The sequence below is a fragment of the Meleagris gallopavo genome, chromosome 21 (assembly GCF_000146605.3).
Source record: "Meleagris gallopavo isolate NT-WF06-2002-E0010 breed Aviagen turkey brand Nicholas breeding stock chromosome 21, Turkey_5.1, whole genome shotgun sequence".
Taxonomy (NCBI): Eukaryota; Metazoa; Chordata; class Aves; order Galliformes; family Phasianidae; genus Meleagris; species Meleagris gallopavo.
This window is the reverse complement of record NC_015031.2, coordinates 8,864,865-8,883,280: the sequence shown is the minus strand read 5'-3', so window position 1 is coordinate 8,883,280 and position 18,416 is coordinate 8,864,865. Positions and strand designations below refer to the sequence as shown.

The following is an 18,416-nucleotide window of genomic DNA, read 5'->3' as shown; positions in this document are numbered from 1 at the left end:
GCGGCGGCGGGCCGGGCACAGCGCGCGTCTGCTCTCCCCCAGCCCGGTTGGGAGCCAGGAGATCCCCGAGCCCGGCTGGGAGCCATGGCCGTGGTGGTGGCCAAGCGCGAGGGGCCGCAGTTCATCAGCGAGGCGGCCGTACGCGGGAACGCGGCCATCCTGGACTACTGCCGGACGTCGGTATCGGCCCTGTCGGGAGCCACGGCGGGGATCCTCGGGCTGACGGGCCTGCACGGCTTCATCTTCTACTTTCTGGCATCCGTCCTCCTCTCCGTGCTCCTGGTGCTGAAAGCCGGGCGGCGATGGAATAAGTACTTTAAATCCCGAAGGCCGCTTTTCACGGGGGGGCTCATAGGAGGGCTCTTCACCTACGTCCTGTTCTGGACTTTCCTGTACGGCATGGTTCACGTCTACTGAAACAACGGAAACCACGTGGTAGCCACGGTGGTTTTTAATGAAGCAGGAGGACTGTTGCCAAACATCACCCACACAACTAGGCCAGCTTACCTTTTAAACTTGTTCATTGATTGTATCCTTCATACTGTCAGTAAATTATGTCCGAGTACAAATGAATCGGTAGTATTGTTCTAATTAAACTGAATGTGAAACCACTCAGATGCCTCCCATGAACGTTTGTTTGGTGGCAGAGGAATGACTTATTGTCCTTAGCTGCAGTCACAGCTGCAGGTTTTGACTACCTTAGTTACTTGCATCCTGTGCACTGTGGGTAAGAAATACCAATTACTGCCTGTTGCTGCCTGCCCTACATGCAAACAGAGCACTATAAAAATAAGCCACTGACACGAGGAAGTATTTCACAGTAGCATGTAATTAAACGTACGCAAAGGTTTGGTACAGAAATGTATTTGAAATGCTAGTGCAAATGTTAACTTCCACAGTTGCTGTATGTTCACGCTATAAATAAATGACATTGTCACAGATACTCCTCACTGCATGTACAAAAGTCAATAAGTAATGCTCTTCCAAGTCAATCACTGTTTAAATACCATTGTGTCCAATGAAACACAGACACCCAAATACACTCAATGTCTAATTACCTGCAACCCAGTCTGTAGTGAACCCACTTGTTACAGCCATTGGCATTTTCTGCAGCTGTTACAGTTGTTGCGGTACTCTGTGTCTGAGAGAATCTGAAAGGAACTTTCGATCACCCTCTAAAGCAGTTAAGTCACTTTGCTCTGGAGCTGCTTGTGCAAACGCTGTTTAGTGCCTTTCATCTGAAAGCAGCAAGCAAATTCTTGTACAGCGACAGGGTTTTATCACATATTCTACAACCACACCTTGTGCCATCTGGCTGTCTGGTCTTTGGGTCGGTCATCACTTCACCAGAACACTATAAAATATTACCTGTTTGTTATACAAAGATTTTACAACATTAGGTTCTGTATTCAAAAATAGTTTACAGAAAAACTGAGTTCTGGCAAAACACAGGGTTGTACAAAAGGGGGGTTTGTCAGCATTGCCTAAGTCATGTTTCTTTTTGGGGAAGAAAAAAGAGTCAAGGCTTTAACTACCTCACTAGTATGCTTTTTCATGCCATCTGCTGCTTTTTGCACATTAATTAGTATGGTTAGACACCTGTACTATTGAAATACATTCTAAACTCTTAATTGAATTGTTTTGCATAAGTGTGTATCACAAAGGAAACTGGCACGTGCAACCTAAAAAAAATGTGTTTTACAGCAGAGTTTTAACAGAGCACTGCTCCAAAGTGACAAACCTTATTGCTGTACTTCATATACAAAAAAAATATCAAACAAGATCCTGAGAGGAAAGCTGTTTATGTTTTATTAATGCAGTTGTTATTAACTGCAAATGAATGTTGTAACTAAGGGAGATATTCTAGTGAGCTTTGGGGATGCTGAAGCCCATGAAGACTTAAATTCAGGAAGAAGCTTTGGTTGTCTAAGAAGGACATCATTCTGTCAAGTTGAAGCATTAGCTTCAGGTGGGCACAGCCAGCTTTACATGTTATGGTGAACTATCTGGTCTCTGAGTTGTGCCTTGGCCTGATGACGTGTGGGGTTTACTACATGTTTTACCATCTAGAAACTATTTAAATAGAACTAGGCCCTGATAGAAAAAGCTCTGTGTTTTTTCGTTGGCATAGTAGTTCCAGTAGGCCTGGCTAGTGTTGTCTATCCATTATATGCAGGGTGCTGCATATCTGTCAAGAGTTCTGGGTCAAAGAATTTCAGTGTAAATACAGCACCAAGTGTACATAGCTTATCCTAAATTACTGTCACTCCAGTGTTTAATTCCATTTTCTAGCTAAATGTTTGACTAGTTGATATTTACTCGCATCTGCCCAGAAGCTGGAGCAGAGAGAGCAGACTGGACTGGGTGGGGCTTGCTATTAATGACTGAATTGGAAGTTTGCCACTTCTAGCAAAGGTGAGTTTTCATTTAGACAAAAAAAACATTGCTCAGAACAAACGCTTTTGTGAAATTAAAGCAGAGGTAGGTGTTGCATTCTGATTCCATCTGTGTGTAACAGCAGATCACAGCAGCTACCTGCAATGCCATCCTCTCTACAACTGTCCTAGCAAGGACACTGCAGCAGGAGGCCTTTAAATGTTGTGAAAGGACTAATATTTCAAAGAGAGGAACATTCACCTACCGCCTTAGTGAGTCAGTTCCTGTCAGCTCAAGCAAATCCAGGCTTTAAAAGAAAATAACATTATTTTGTAAGCATTTTCCTCCTCTTAGAGTAATTGCATCCCCACTTGGTTCACAAAGTGGGTTGCAGTGACTTAGTTTTCTCTTGAGAAACAACAAAGCACCTATGGTTCTTGGAAGATACTGAAATGTTAGAACAGTGGACGTCTGTCTTCTACTTTTTCCTTCTGTTGTTACATTTGGAAGAACCCAGCAAAGTCTGTTTGACCTGACAGAGTTTTGCTTTTCAATCTCCACAGCACTACTAATATTACTAATACTCTCCCTGTCCATAAAATACTCCTCTGCGTGCTGTCATCTTTTCTGTCCTCTGAAATACTGGTTATTTGGGTATAAATGGAGAATCTGTGTAGCAGATGAGGTAGCTGGGAGCCAGCCGTGGCTGAAACTGGTTCTCCACTCAGAGCTGTGGCAGGCTCTGCTGCGGACGTTCCCAGGAGAGATGAGCAGAGCACCTTGTTGCAGCAGTTGTAAAGGCTTTCCCTGGAGGAGCACTGCTCCTAGCTCTGATGGTTACAACAAAAACAGGGCAATAAGAGTAATTGGGCAGTACAGGATGATAAACCACTTTCTTCTGGACACAGTTGCTGCAGTTCTGCAGTGCTGCATTTCGTTGCACTTCCTGACGAGAGCAGTCCTGCTGCTTTATATCTAATCTTGCAAATAAGAAAAGCGAGAGTTGGGAGCTGTGGCTGCAAGCTGGCGGAGCAGGAGACGAGTTAACTGTTGGCCACGACCCTCCTGAAAATGTCAGTGGTGTTTCACAACACTTCTCTTTTGCACTTGGAAGCAAAGCATAGCCACAGAATAATGGTAGCACAGATAGATCTATCAAGAGATATAAAAACTTTCATTTGGTGCCTTCTTTTTCCTCTTACAAAATCCTTCTATAAATCCATAGTGATGAACACAGGTGTTGCAAGCTCAAGATATCAGAGAACATCTCAGGGAAAATAGGGTGTTCTTTAAAGGACATTTTTCCTCTGGAAATCCCAATAATAGATGGTAGATCTGATCTGGGTAGCTCCACCTCCCAGTCCCAGTGTCATTTCACACCTGTGTAGTTTTCCTGGAACGTGATTCCAGTTGACAGACCCATCATCATGTCTAGAGCCCACCAAGTTGGTCTGGGCTCTGATTCCCATTCAGAGTAGGGCTATTTAATGACTTCCTGGAACTGGACCTGAGGAAACAAGCAAAGATGACAGAAAAAGCAAGCAGGCTATTTCCATTTCAGGAGACAATGTGAGGAGGATGTTTCCAGCCAGCCTGTCCCCCGTTACCACAAAAGTCATCAAAGCTAAAGCTCCAGTTCTCAGTTTCATGAGACTCTAGAGACCTTGGAGCCAGCCCAGTTCCGTCTGCAATCATTATGGACTGACTGTGCAAAGCCATTTATAGACCTACCATGACTCAGCAACTTCCTTTTATCCCTAGCTAATTGCAGTGATGAATTGCAGAGTGAGGGAGTAACTTGGCTAAACTCATTTGGAGGAATGTAATTTCCTGGAATTAGACTCTGTTTGCCATTAATGTTTATTGCATTCTACAATCTCCTATTTCTATTAGTCATAAAGCCATTACATTTAAACACAAAAGCCACGGGTACTTACTTTACTTCCTCATACTTTTTGCCTCGATAAAAGTTACTCTTTTTAATCAGATAGAGCAGCACCAGGTCACAAAAGAAAGCTCCCTGCAAAACAGAAAGAATTTGTCATGGCCACTAACAAGGAACAAATCTCCCTCTCCCAGTGGCCACCACAGTCCCTGCCTCCAAACTCTTCCAGCCTGTACTCTTGACAAGCTCTCCTCCTGGCTATCCTGCTCAGCCTGCAGTTACTCATCCTTGCTTGCTCCAAGTTCTCTTTCAGGTATTTTTTTCTCCATAGCTGCTTAGATGTTGTGGTCTTTGCGCTGCATTTGAGGAACACTTTAACAAGAAGTGACAGTTTAGATCTGCTGTTATACAAATGCTTTAATTCCTGCCTTAACCTTCTCTTCAATTGCTTGTGTTGAAAAAGGCATCATATAGCCAGAGCTTACAGGTGAGCTACTAAATGCTGGAATATCTCAGAGATAATGCATAACTGGAACTGGAAGGCAGGCATGGAGAAAAACAGTGCCTGCAGTATTTCAGAGTCATCAGGGTGCAGTACTTGAGTACATCAGACTTAACTGTGTTTGCCTTCACCATGGTAGCACTGTAATCAACAAACACAGTTCAGAGTTCTTTTTTTTCACTACCATGTTTCATCTTTAAAGTAGAAAAGGAAATGTTCAGATTTAATTTGTAATGAAAATTAAAGAAAAATAACTTGTAGAAGCTGCATTTTCTTTCATGTACCATGTAATATTAGGGGTATTTAGACTACAAGGTACATTAACAGATGCCTTCAAGACAGGACACAGACACACACCTCACTGAGCAGCCAAAGTAGTAAAAATCCTGCTGGAGAAGATAATTAAATTGTCCCTTTTTATCCTCAGAGCAGCTAACTGGCAGCTCTGCGTCCCAATATGTTACTTTAAGAAAACACCTCGACTTACCGCTCCCATGAGAGCCAGCCCTGAACCGATATTGATGACAGTGGGAATGATGTTAAATTTCCCTGCCTAAAAGAAAAACAAGTCATGAAGTATTCATTGAAAACAATCCAAGAAACAAACGTCAGGTTTTGGTATTAGAGAGGGGAAGCTACTGGTGCTTGTGGGTGTGTTTTGTGGGAAGCTGCTGGTGCTTATGGGTGTGTTCTGTTAGCAAAAGGCAGGCATAACCATAGAAGGATTTGCAGTGAACAGTCATCAGAGTTAAAGGTCTGTTCATCTCAAATCCAACTGCTCATTGGCTGCATTTCTGAGCTTGCATCATCCCTGGATTAGGCTTCTTTGCTAGTGCAGACATGCTAAACAAGTCTGGGGAGCATCTTTACATTTGCTGGACTTTATACGAGACTGTTTTTAGGTATAAGAGGTGCAGACTGCTGACCTTTACCTCCTCCACACTCCTGGTCATCTCCCTTATTATGCAGGGTGAATGGCAAGCCCTCTTTCCTACAAGAAGCCAGACAGGCTGTTCTTATCCCAAACCTGCTTTTTTCACTGAGAAATGTCTCCCTGCTTCTTCTCCAGGCTAGCAAATATTCTGGCCTGAAACCTCACCTTGCCATTCACCATCACATCAAAACGGATTCCATATGCTTTAAAGAGTGTCCGGTACTCAATCCCTTCAGCATCCCGGTAATATTTAGCAAACCTGAAATGGAACAATACCAATTTTAACTCCATCATCTGCCCCCACACACAAGAACCCATCTGAGTTCACCCCTCTGTGCCAATGGATCTATTCCTCCTATCAAAAACAGCTTTAGCTGTAAAGTGTATCTCCAAGTGGCAATCAAGTCAGACCCTTCTCAGGATGGTGTTTCTTAGCTGATGGTAGCAGAAAACCACTCAGATTGGGAAGTGTCTACCCACAGTTATAGCAGTTACAATTTCTTTGGACATTCCTTTCTCATTGCCACATGGAGTATGGAAAGAAAACATACTGCAATAGAGATTGTACAGCCAGAACCTATGGATCTTGTCTGCAATTAATTGACTGGGAGTCAGGCAGATGAGCAGTGGGTAACACCAATTATGAAGGGACTGCCAGAAGTCATAACTGATGTGCTTCTCCTTTCTACTTACCTGAAGTTGTATCCAGAAGAGACAGATTTTTCTGCAAACTTGTTATCCAGACGGCTAAAAGAATAGTGGGGATTACATTCAGAAGGGGCTTTATCAAGATCACAGTTCCATTCAATCTGAATTCCTATCACACCACCCTTAATGAAAGAGAGAGAGAGTGTGAGTTTAAGCTTAGATCAATTAGTCTGTTTCAGCTTTGTCCAATCCTTGAGCGAGATTTCCCCAGGGACAAGAACAGATACATTTCTGGTCAAATGCTTCTGGATGGGCTAAGTTCATTTTTATAATAATAAGCACATTACTTAACACACAACTCTAGTCTGGTGTCCTAGGAAGAGGCTTCTCATCCTGTTTTCATTAAGTAGCTGTAACATTTCAGGGGGTAAGCACTAAATAACAGAAAACTGGCCCTTCCAATTCTTTCAGAAAAGAAAAGTTTTCCTGGCTCCCATTCCCCTGGGACAGGATAAATGGAACCAGCACGATTTTAAGAAATGGCATCTCCATTTTTCCCTGACTCTGGATGGGAAAAAGATCCCTGAGCAGTCACCAGTGGCTCTCCTCAGCCACCCAGCAAGCAGTACAGGCAGCTGGAGAAACACAAGCTCAAAGGGTACTCCTACCTCCAAAGCCATTTTCTGAAAGTCATTCCCAGCCCATCTGACGATGTTCCCCAGAAGGAAGATGGGGCAGTAGGGATGCTCCGTGCTGTAGTGGCAGGTCTTTAGGTAGGACTCATTGTTGGTGGCCAGCACATTCATCCTACATGTGGGGAAGAGAAGAAAGGATCTTGTCTCCCTCTCTGCTTGCCTACACAGCCTACAACCCCAAGGCTGTGGAGATGAAAGATTTCTTCAGCACTCTTCAGTCTGTCTGAGCCTGTCAGAACAGCAAAGCCACACTTCTTTCTACTCTCCTTACTTCTGTCTTAATGGAGCAAGAGCTGCAGCAGCAAATGCAAACAATTCTTCAAATTTGTATTTTCTCAACTTTGGCCACATCTTCGTTTATACAGAAGAGGAATATTTGGGAGCAGAAGCAACTCAGAAACCTGACTGTGCACTGGCTGTAGAACATACCCATTGCCTTAGAAGCTCTCCCCCAACTGCAACCCATGCTGCAGGAGCTATCACAGACCACATTTAGTGACAGCCTTATCTGAGTTGTTCCCTGAGATGCTCCAGCCCAAGCCAAAGGCCTCCCTCTATGCTTTAGAAGAGGAAACACTCATTTCCCCACCCCAGCCACAGGCAGGAGAAGGATAGTGGAGCAAAACAAGGTTATTGGCTCTGTGATGGAGAAGATACAGGGACCTCTGGGCACCTGCACTTACTTGGAGAATTTAAACTTGGGGAAGCGGATCGAGTTCTTGATGAAAACAGTGAAGTTTTCTGCACTGGCGAGAAGTGGTTTCCTGGAACAGAAGGGTTTGTTCCATGTTTTACATCTGTACTCTGCTCACATGTTTAACTGAAATTGCCATTTAAGAAACAGCTCAGTACTATCCTGTGCTGCTTCCACGGGGTGAATCTGCTGCTCAGAGCATAGGGCTTCAGAAGCCACACCCTGCACCGCCACGACTGGACCCAGCTCCCCACACTGCCAGCAAGATGTTAGTGAGGAACATGCAGGTGAAGGCGGACACTGGCAGCTGGACACAGCCCTGGGATAGCCAGTGAGCCAAGCAGGTGAACAGAGGGCCAGTCCTGCTGGGGGCCAAGCAGGCTCCCTCCTGCTCTGAAATAGCCAGTAATCAAGCAAGCAAACAAGCAGTGGCAACCCAGACACCACTCTGAATGACACACAAGCCAAGCAGCTCAAGCTTGGAAACAGCATAGGACAGCCACGTACTTGGGCTTGGATCTTTTCTCCACTGGGCACCAGGCCAATACCTCACAAGAACCTCTGATGCTGTCCCTGTCTTTCAAACAACGGCCAGTCTTAACCCCTGTAGCACAGACAGCACAGAAAAGGTCACTCAGAGCAGCTGCTCCCTCTCCTTGCCTGCAGGGTAAATGAAAATCAGATGCTTGTCACTGCCACCCTAAGCCCTCCTCCCTGCTGTGAAAAGCCCTCTTAGCTGGAACAGCCCCTCTGTTGTTGCTGCTCTGAGCAGCCCGGGGTGCTTTTTGCCCAGCCATCAGAGAGCTGTAAACAAGGCAGCTGTCTTAAAGAAACGAAAATGATTGTTGCTGTCTGAAGTCAAAGATCTCCGGGGTTGTAATCAGGCTGATCTCTGAAGGAACCAGCCTCTACCAGAAGGTGTACAGGAGGAGGATCTCTTTCCTTACCATTACCAGCCACCACTGCTTGCCCTGCAGGGCAGTCTTCATCCTCATAACACAAGCCATCAGGAATGTTTACACTCTGTAAAGCAGAAGAGGACAGGAGTGAGAACCGTAGCAGGACACGACACAGTAGCAGAGCTACGTGCATTTCACTGAATCCTCTAAAGAATGGTAATCAGTGAAAACATGCAGCTGGAGTAGGCTGCATGTAGGCAGTGTGCAAATAACTTGGCTATGTCACATTACCAGCAACAACATGCTTCAGCTATCAAGTCTTGCTTTTGGTCTCTGCTCAATCTAAAGAAGGACAAGCTGTGGAAGAAGCCAAGCAAACAACATCTTCCACTACTCAACAAAAATAAGCAGAAGGCCATCATATTTCTCCGTAAGAGATAATTGTATATTTGATTTAAGCTGCAAGTTGTATGAGCCCCCAAATCACCGTATTCCTGGCAGCATGCTGGGTTAACACAGCCACTAGAGGACAGCCGTGTCCTTAACAATCAAGCTGTGCTGACAACCTGGATTACCCCACGTTTCTGTGAAGGAAAATTAATCATTGTTGTGTGCCAACAACACTCCTTGGAATGCCAGCATCCTTGTCTCCCAAGCTCCAGCCCATTCTGAACCATGATTTCATGGAGGACATGTAAACAAATATTTACATGTAATCATGTAAAAATGTAAGGTACATTCTGGAAACCTGAATGTTCAGCCTCTTAGGGAGCCTCTTAGAATGTCTCCTTTGCCCATAACAGAACTGAATCACCTCCAGGTTGTTTTCCCATGACCTTTTCTGACCCTGACCAATCACTATTCAAGTCTCATCTCCAGCTAGGCAGACATCCAACACCCTTAGTTAAAACCTCTATACGATCAGTGCCTCTGGAAATTAAGAGAGATGAACCTAAGTAATCAGTCCAATTTTCCTAACTGATGTACACTACAGAGAAAAAGCATTCGCCTTCTATCCTTCCCGTGTTCGCTGCTGCGTCCTCTGCCAGGTCTTACCCCCAGTTTTGTAGGGGTCTGGGAGCCAAAGGACTCAGTTCTTCCTACCTCAGGACACGTGGTTTGTCTCTGGTTTGGGGTCACAATCAAATTTGTCATGACAAAGAAGACGTTTTCACCCTAGAATAAACAAAGTAAGGCAGAAGTGTTAGACAAACCTATTTTAGAGAACCTGTTAAAAGTTCTCTGCAGAACAGTAACAATACCTCCTCTTCTGGTGCTTTTCAAGGTAGGATACAGCAAAGCTGTTTGTTTCAGTATTTGTTTGCTTGAATTTGGATATTACCAGTCTCACACACAGCTCTGACACAGAGAGGAGCAGTGATTTCATTAGTCACAAAAAAGCAGGTGAGGGCTGAAAGCAAAGCTAGTTGCAGCTCTCCCAGGTTAAGGTGTTATCATCCACTAGATTAAGGTGCTTCTGTTATACAGTTTTGAATCTTGTGAAATATATATATGAAAAGTCTGATGAGACAACTTCCTTATGAGTGGAAGGACATACAGCTTAGTGGGTCTCTGTGGTATAAGGCATTTTGCTTCAGAATCTGCCTTAATTTGGTGAGCAGGACTGTTGAGCTTGGCCTCACTGCCCACTCAGCAAGCACTTACCATTCTTCTGTCCCCATAAGGGACACAGTGCTTGACCAGGGATCACAGGCTCCATCCCACTGCAGAACTTTTCTCAGGCAGGGTTGGGCTGGCTGCCCCAGCTGTGCTGTTACAAGCCTGAGCTCATAGAACAAAGCTCCATGACATATCCATATTTGCATTCACAGCCTATGGAAGTTCCTGTGCTTTACTGTGAGCCCAAGGTCTGACATCACTACCATTATGCTGGATTCAATATTGTAGCCTGATTGCCCAGTCACATCTGAATTCATGATGCCGCAGTACAAACATCCACATTAGGGGGCTCAGAAGCAAAGCTAGCTATCTTTACCTAGTGTGCCACACTACAATGACTCCCAATAAGCCAACACATGATAAAGAGACCAGAACTTCGGTCACAGGAGAAACATCTGACAAGTTAAAATACCAAGTCGGCATCACCATTTCATTTTTGGGTTTGCACAACCGGCCACCTGCGAAAGATCCCACAGCTCCCATGCAGCTTCAGCACAAGCCTGCTGCCTGGCCTTCCTGCTGCACAGCACACATTGGTTGGAGATCAACAGCTGACAGCGAGGCTTTGCATTAAAACTGGTGAAGATGCAGCACACAAACCCATAGATCTGAGCGAACTGCAGAACGAAGGTGAAGTCTTACGTACAAATTGTTCAGTTTGCAGACTTCAGCCCAGAACCCTGAATTTACTCTCATGTTCCTTCATGCACACGTGCCAGCTGCTAGCAGGGAAGCAGAAACAAACAAACACCACCTAGCAAGCACAGCTGAGCAATTTCCAATACAGTACCGGGCCCATCTGCTGGCATCTTCCCCTTAAAGCATCAACTCTGCATCTCACTTTGTCTAAGCCAAGGAAGCAGCAAGGCAAGTTTAGCCAGATCCATTTCAAGCAAGTCTCGTCACTCAAATTGCAACACATTTATTTCCATCTCCTCCCTCCTCTGGGCTGCCCCATGCATGCATGCCTGCTCCAGCCCACTAAAGGAGGTTCAGCTGAGCAGTCCCACTGAAATCCACCAGACTGCTGCTGAAGGGCTCTGTTTATCAAATATTGACCTTTGTAAGAAAGAAAGGCTCCTTATATATTTGCTGAAAGGACATAAGAGGAGGCACAGCACTGCTGTCTTGTAGCCCACCTGTAGTTTTCTCACAGGAAGACCTGGATACATCACTGTAGCCTTTCCACCAGCAACCAGATTGGAACATGCCCTTCTACCTGAATGGCAGACACAACAGCAGAGGCATGATTCCTACCTGTGGAGGGATGACGTAGTCTGCAACATCCCACAGCCTCTCTCCCAGCTCCGAGGTGTTGGTGAATGCCACCCCTTTCAGCTTGGTGATGACAGAGCTCTGCAGGGCTGTGTCCGTATCCTGATAGCCTTTCTTGACAACAAACACCCACCTGGGAAGAGCAGAGCAGGCAGCAATGTTAGTGAGTGGAATCAGGGAACAGTCTAGCCAGAGATTTACACCAAGGCCAAGGAACCTTTAAGGACAAATCAAAACACATGAATGACACCAAAGCCTCTGTTACTACTGGACGACTCTTAAATTCAGAATGAACTTCTTGATACATTCTGCACTTACCTACAGGAAGAATTTGGGAGAGGGACATAGGCTGCATTTGCTGGCACAGCTCCCTTTTGCAGTGCACAGAGCTGGACTGCACTAAGGCTGCAAAGGCAGCCATCTCAGGAGCTGAGCAGCATTCACACACACTGCTTTTCCCCTTCAACTTGTGCCAAACCTGAGCAATAACATTCTCCACTCCTATGAAGTGTCCCCCTTCCCTGTTTTTCCAAGAACGCTGTATTTTCTCCCCAAGAAGGGCTCAAAAGCAGAGTCTTAAATTTTCTTCAGTGAATCTGTGAGGAAATGGCAGCTACACACAAGGAACAATCCAGAGGAATTTGATGATCACAGGCTGGACAGCCTCTGAACAGGGAGCCGTACACAGCCAGGCAGGCACAGGCTAATGCCAACCACTTCCATGACCAGCTGTACATCCCCAGCCACAGAGGAGGCACTGCAGGCACCGTGCTGCAGGCAGTGCCCAAGCTCTGCAGATGTCTATGAATGCAAACAGTCAGTGTGGCCTGGGTGTTCTCTGGACATTCACGGTCACTGCTCATGCACTGTCCCTCTTGGATGTGGTCTCAGCAATGTTATCTACAGAACTCCTCCTTTAGCAGCTAATACATACCAGAGCATTGAGACTGCATCACTGTCGCACTAACTGAAGCTCTGAAACTTACACCTTCCTATAAATAAATCCGGAATGCCAAAATACTATATTTAATCGGTGAAAGCATGAGGCGAAAGAAAGGAGAGAGGACTCCAAAGCTCAGAGGGAGAGGGTAAAGACTTATCAGTCACATTCTAGAAAGCCTCAGAAACTCAGGAAGCAAAGGCCCAGGCATCACACAGGCTGGATGACCCCACATCTCAGCCTGCACACTGCAAGGAGAACGGCCATGTTTGTTATATATCAGTGACTGCCTCCAGAACCTCTTCTGAGAGGTGCTCTGCCTATCTCCATGCCAACCGTGCTCAGAAATAAATGCAAGGCAGCTGACTTGCATGCTGCTGCATCCTCCACAATCCCAGCAGCTGCGGCTCACTCCAGCAGATACATCTGTCACTTTCTGCTTGGTTCCCTCTCGTTCAGACTCAAACATTTCATGCAGACAAGCTTGGTTTGTCTCATGGCTCAGCAACCTTGGCCCTACATTTTGTCTCTAACAAGTCAATTGTTAAGGCTTGGCACCTTTCCTATCAAATACAGAAATAAAGGAGTAAATAATGCAGTATAGAGCCATGGTGGCATTTGATCCATTTTTAATCATACATTAATCTGGAAGGTAGAGATGAATCCAGCAATCTCCAGCCAGTGAAAAATCAGATAAGAGTTTATTAGGTATTACAAAATCCCAGCGTTATAAATAAACACAGTTATCTGTATTAAAATCATGCACCATAGCAAGCAATCCCTGTAAGCTAAAGTATCTTACATTAATCTTCATCACAACACAGCAAGCAAATGCAACCACAGCAGTACATTTAATAGAGGGTGATCCTTACCCCACGAGGTAAGCCAGGATGGAGAGCTGCACCACTCGATAGAGAATCCCAACCTTCTTGTTCTTCGCAATGACGTATTTCTCTGTTTTATAATCAAAAAGCGATAGAAATAAACCCTTCCAAGACACCTGCCCCATTCTCCCAGCTCTCTCTACTGGAGCTGGAGCAGAGAGCAGTGTTTGCAGCTCGGTTATCTGCACGTGCTCTGCAGGGAAACCTGACGCACCAACCCTTCAGAGTGAAAGGCTGATCTCCTCCCTCCTGTCAGCTGCTTGCCAGCACCAGCACTCAGGCTGGAAGCTGGCAGCTGCAATAACACCATATCCTTCCTTTGCTGCTTTCCAGACATGTCATTCTCTGGGGAAGCCCCCACCTCAGTTCAGCTCCTCTGCTTCATTTTCTCTCCCTCAGTCACCAAATATTTATAAAGAAACATGTTATAGCACGAAGCCGTGTTGCAGAGCCCTAGTATCTCACTGCTAAGTATTACAGCCTGCATTCAGCCTTCACATGATGGCAAAACAGCAGTTTAAATTTGTAATTACTTAAGCGTTCACATGAGTGACAAGAACTTGAGCCCTTACCAGTCAAAATGCCTGCCTAGCCACTCCATCATCCTGCCAAAAGAAAACAATTTAAACTAGAAACTAAATTCTGTGCGTGGATGTGGTTAAGAGATCATTCACAATCATCCAGATGCACAGTGAGTGCCAAGCCAGGTGCATTTAGATACAGGACATGCCACCTGGTGCAGTACCAAAGGGAGAGGAACAGATTTAACCCCACTGAGACTGAGAGCTGTTTACTACCCGGTAGCACAGAGATGAGTCCTGGTGTAACAGAGACACCTGTGTCTGCAAGGACATGAAATATCCATTATTGAAACCGAGGATGGAGGACACTGTCCCCTGGCTAAGGAGAGAAAAGAGTGAGCTCTGAGGTAAAAAACGAAGTAAGACAGGATCTCCCAGCAGCATGGTCAAAAGAGCTGTCCTTCCACACCAGGAGAAGCTCCAGCAGCAAGCTGAGATGTGAACCAGTGTGCTCTTTGCAAGGAGGATCCCATTCATGTGCGCTAGTGGGGGATGTCTGTCAGGTTTTTTCAGAAATGAGACTGCCCATAGGCTGAATCTGTTAGAAAACATTTACCAGAGATGTGAAGTGTCGTAGTAGGCATAAATTGCAGGGTTTTCTGCATTCAGGCAGGAGCATGCAATTAGCTCACACCTGAGCACACACTTGGCTCACAGGGCTCTGTCAGAACCAGAAATGCTCTTGAGATTACTCAGTACACACCTGTGATGCACACCTGAACACAGGACCAAAGAGCAGGTCACAGCCACGTGCTGCATATGCAGAGCACTGCCACATTACCAAGGCTGCTTTAGCACGCATTCCTCCTCCCTATATCCTCAGAAAACCTCATTTTGTCCCTTATCCCACGGACATCCCTAGAGTTTCCTAATACAAAGTGAAATAACTCTTTCTCCAGCAATTGCAAAACTGGAACAGAAATCTGCTGGGGAACTCTTTAACCCAGCAGCTGCTGCACTCCTGCTTCCAGCCCCACGACACAAAGGGTTTCACAGCACAGCTCTCCTTGAGGCAAACAAGTAAGAAATACATGCATGCTCAGCCTATCTGCCCCATTGCTGCCGGGAGCCCAAAGCCAAGTGATGAGTGGTGGTGCTGGGAGGAAGGAGTATCCTAAAGGAACCTGACCTTCTGCTCTTCTGCTCTGAGTTCAAACACTTCTGCAGATACTATCTGCTGGGTGACAGCTGAGCAGTGCCTCTTATCATGGGCACAGTCCCACATAAACACCATCTGCTCGTCCTGATTCTTCAGGCTGGAGCAGATATCAAATACATCCCATGCCTTGGTGATACACGCCCTGTTCACTCACAACTGCCTCCAGCATTGCTCCTATTGCACTAAAAGAAAGCAAGTTCATAGCAAAGCACCAGTGAAGACAAGCCAGCACATATAGCACTGTCCAGAGATCCCTCTGCCCATCCTCCTTTTCCCCAGAGTCACCTCCTTATCTGCTTGTTGACTGCACAGGCTATGATCAGACTACAAAACTTGCTAAGAGTTAAGCAGTGTGTTGCCTCCTGGCCTGGTTTTACTCTGTGACACAGACAGAGTAAATTTTTTGCAATTACTTTCCAGGTCAGTTAATCTGAGAAAGGATTTACACAGGTTAGGAAAAGAAAGCTGCTTTGAGAGAGAGGTTTTCCTGTTATAGCTGTGAAGATGTCAAGCTGAAGACATCAACCAGATCCAATCACAAATTAAAAAATGGATGTAAAGCTAATAGAACAGTTTGAGTTGGCAGGGACCATAATGACCATCTAACACCAACCCCATCTGTTCTTGTGGATTGTTGGGTTTTTTTGGAGCCATCAAACAGAAGCACTGCTGCAAGTGCTGTTTTTGAACACAAAGTTTCATTTTGAATCAAGCATACCTCAGAACATCCTGAATATCACTCCATGTAGGCAAAATTAATGCTGACAGCGGTGCTGCTGGCATGCTTTTGCAGGTATCGTTCTCATCATCTTTTAGCTTTCATACCCTTATTTTTTTCTTGCTTGGGAAGCAAGATTACTGGTGTGTTTCTCAGAGCCCGTGAACTGTTCAAATGTTAGAGTCTAATTCACATGGGAGGAAGAAAATAACTTAAAATCTAACCATCACTTAAAGGCAAAAATGTAGTTTGTCCTTCTCAAGGGACTCAGGCTGTCCCTCTTTTGCAAGATATCTCCCTTCTCGAGTCCAACACTTTGAATTTCCCATGGAAACCTGCAGTTCTGCTCCTTCCCCAGGAGGGCCATTTAGTCAGTCTGGAAATTCTCACGAGGAAGATTTCTCCTCCTGTACCAAAACTCTCTCTTTTTATTCCTGACACGTTACACCTACACATAACTACTTGTACAGCATGCAGTAATTGCATTCTATAATTCACAAGTAGTCATAAGATGCACATCTCTTTTCTGCCCAGATCCTTCTGCACATCTCTCCACCTGTCAGTAGCTCCCTGGTGTTAATCCATCCCGGAGCTGAGCCATGTCCAGCCGTGAGCCAAATATAGGGACAGAGGAAATTAACCTCTGATCCCTGTCCTGACCTAAAAGCATTCAGAATGTAACAAGGTTGCACCTGTCTTTTTAAGGCATGGTAAAATAGAAATATTTTATGTTCAGACCAGTATCCTGGTATTATGTTACCTCTAAGTCACACCCAGAAGACACTGAGCAGTGGCAGACAACCTTGGCCAGTGCAATGATTCAAGTGGAATCTGATGCTGGAAGTGCCCGTTTTAGGCACTTGTTCACTTCCAATTCCAAACGATGCCCCTTCAGACATAGCTGCTCTCACTGACCCTCCACCCCACTCTTTACTGAGCTACTGCATGCAGCAACAAACATCATCTTCCAAATGCAGGACAGCTGACTCACAGAATACTAAGCCATTTCTCAAGCACTGGAAATGCTCCCGCAGCAAATGCATCATCCAGATAGGTGCCAGAGCAGATACTGAAAATAGAAAGGAGACAAAGAGCACAGGATGTAAGTAGATAAACTATTTTAGCAAAGAAATGAACAGTGGAAAAGGCCAGGTCAGCTCTCTTCATGAGCGTTTTATTTTTCTTTCTCATAGTAAATGCACCTTTAGAACAATATCAAAGAAAAACAAGGGGAAGAGTTTAACAGGTTGAGAAAGGAAGTTCTCTCAAACCACAGCACATTCACACCTTCACACAGGAAACAAACTGCATTCAGAAAATGATGAATTTGGTTGCAAGAATAAAGAAATGTGTTTGCCACCTGCAGAGAAAATTGCTCTTGTCAGCTTCTCTTACACTGCTGACTTTGCAGTGTAAATAAGAAATAGATTACTACTTACCAATGAAACAGTGACAAAAATTCAGCCTCAATGTGTGCCCTCCTAACTGTGCCCCTGCACACCCAGCCACAATGGAAATCCTGTCATCAGGAGTTACTGTTTAATAAAACATGTATTCATCTTAAATAGTAACTTAAAGGTACATCCCTACTTCTGAGTATGTCTGACATCACTTTTTTGCTTCTTTGCCAAACTGTTGTCTTCCCTGACCTGGAAGGGTATGCAATGGGTCCTGGCTGCACAGCTGTAGTCAGAGGCCTCAGCTGCAAGTGCTGAGGAGACACTTCATCCCCTCAGTCCAGTGGGGAATTGCATCATGTCAACATCTAGAAAGTCTAGGCTGAGGCCTCTGCCCCTTCCTCCCTAGAATTCCCAATTAGTAACTCTTTTCAGTCACAGGAAAATATACATAGGACTCAGACTTGACCCACAAAGGAGAAATTCCAGTAGCAACATCCTCAGCCAGCCAGCCCAGCACCTTAGCTCTGGAGGCTCCCGCTGCTCTAAGCTCTTAACTATTGCCACAAGCAAGAGGCTGATGTGTCCAGACACTGAGAGCCATGCTGCACACAGCAGGGGCAGTGTGGGAGCAACCTGCCTGCAGCAGCTCAACTCCTTTCCAGCTCATCTATCCTGTTAAAAAGGACAGAAAATTTCTCTTGTGAGGTTGTAATCCAATCAACTTCCAAATAAACCTGCCCCAACAGGCTCTCAAGCAAAGCACTTCATTGCTCATATCTGATCTTACATAAACACATAGCACTAAATGAAGAATTACTTACGGTGTTTCTCTGATAAGCTTTCCTGAGCAGACTTCCACTTTACTTACCCCCATGAACTACCAAACCACTCATAGAGTTCAACACATAAACCTGCCAGCTGGCCACGATGAGGGAAGGAGAATCAACCCAAGGCTTATCAATCTTCCCAGCATGTAAGACATAAGCAGCTGCTATCACTCCTGGTTAAAACAGCATTTCAAATTGTATCCTGCCCTCCCCTCCAAGGATACAATTAAAAAGCTATCTCAGTTCTTGTCAGTCACCTTCCTATTCCTTGGCTATATTCCAGCAAAAAATAGCTAAAATCTGTCAGGGAAAGCTGACC

General features: G+C 45.2%; 2 protein-coding genes across 4 annotated transcripts; one reads left to right on the top strand and one right to left on the bottom strand.

Annotated features, from left to right (window-relative positions):
• Positions 1-15: 15 nt before the first annotated feature.
• Positions 16-943, top strand: EMC6 (ER membrane protein complex subunit 6). Its single transcript, XM_010722084.3, has one exon. It carries the CDS (start codon positions 85-87, stop codon positions 415-417), a length of 333 nt encoding a protein of 110 aa, XP_010720386.1. The 5' UTR covers positions 16-84; the 3' UTR covers positions 418-943.
• A 55-nt stretch (positions 944-998) lies between these two features.
• Positions 999-13,826, bottom strand: P2RX5 (purinergic receptor P2X 5). Of its 3 annotated transcripts, none has more exons than XM_010722083.3 (12): positions 13,401-13,815; positions 11,571-11,721; positions 9,690-9,809; positions 8,682-8,757; positions 8,242-8,338; positions 7,724-7,804; positions 7,014-7,152; positions 6,391-6,527; positions 5,863-5,956; positions 5,251-5,316; positions 4,314-4,396; positions 999-3,883 (listed from the first exon to the last, which is right to left on the bottom strand). In XM_010722083.3, exons 1-12 carry the CDS (start codon positions 13,535-13,537, stop codon positions 3,808-3,810), a joined length of 1,257 nt encoding a protein of 418 aa, XP_010720385.1. In that variant the 5' UTR covers positions 13,538-13,815; the 3' UTR covers positions 999-3,807. The 3 variants fall into 3 exon arrangements, with proteins under 3 accessions (XP_010720385.1, XP_003211850.1, XP_019477581.1); XM_003211802.4 differs by having other exon boundaries at positions 9,738-9,809; positions 13,401-13,811; XM_019622036.2 differs by lacking the exon at positions 7,724-7,804 and having other exon boundaries at positions 13,401-13,826.
• Positions 13,827-18,416: the final 4,590 nt, after the last annotated feature.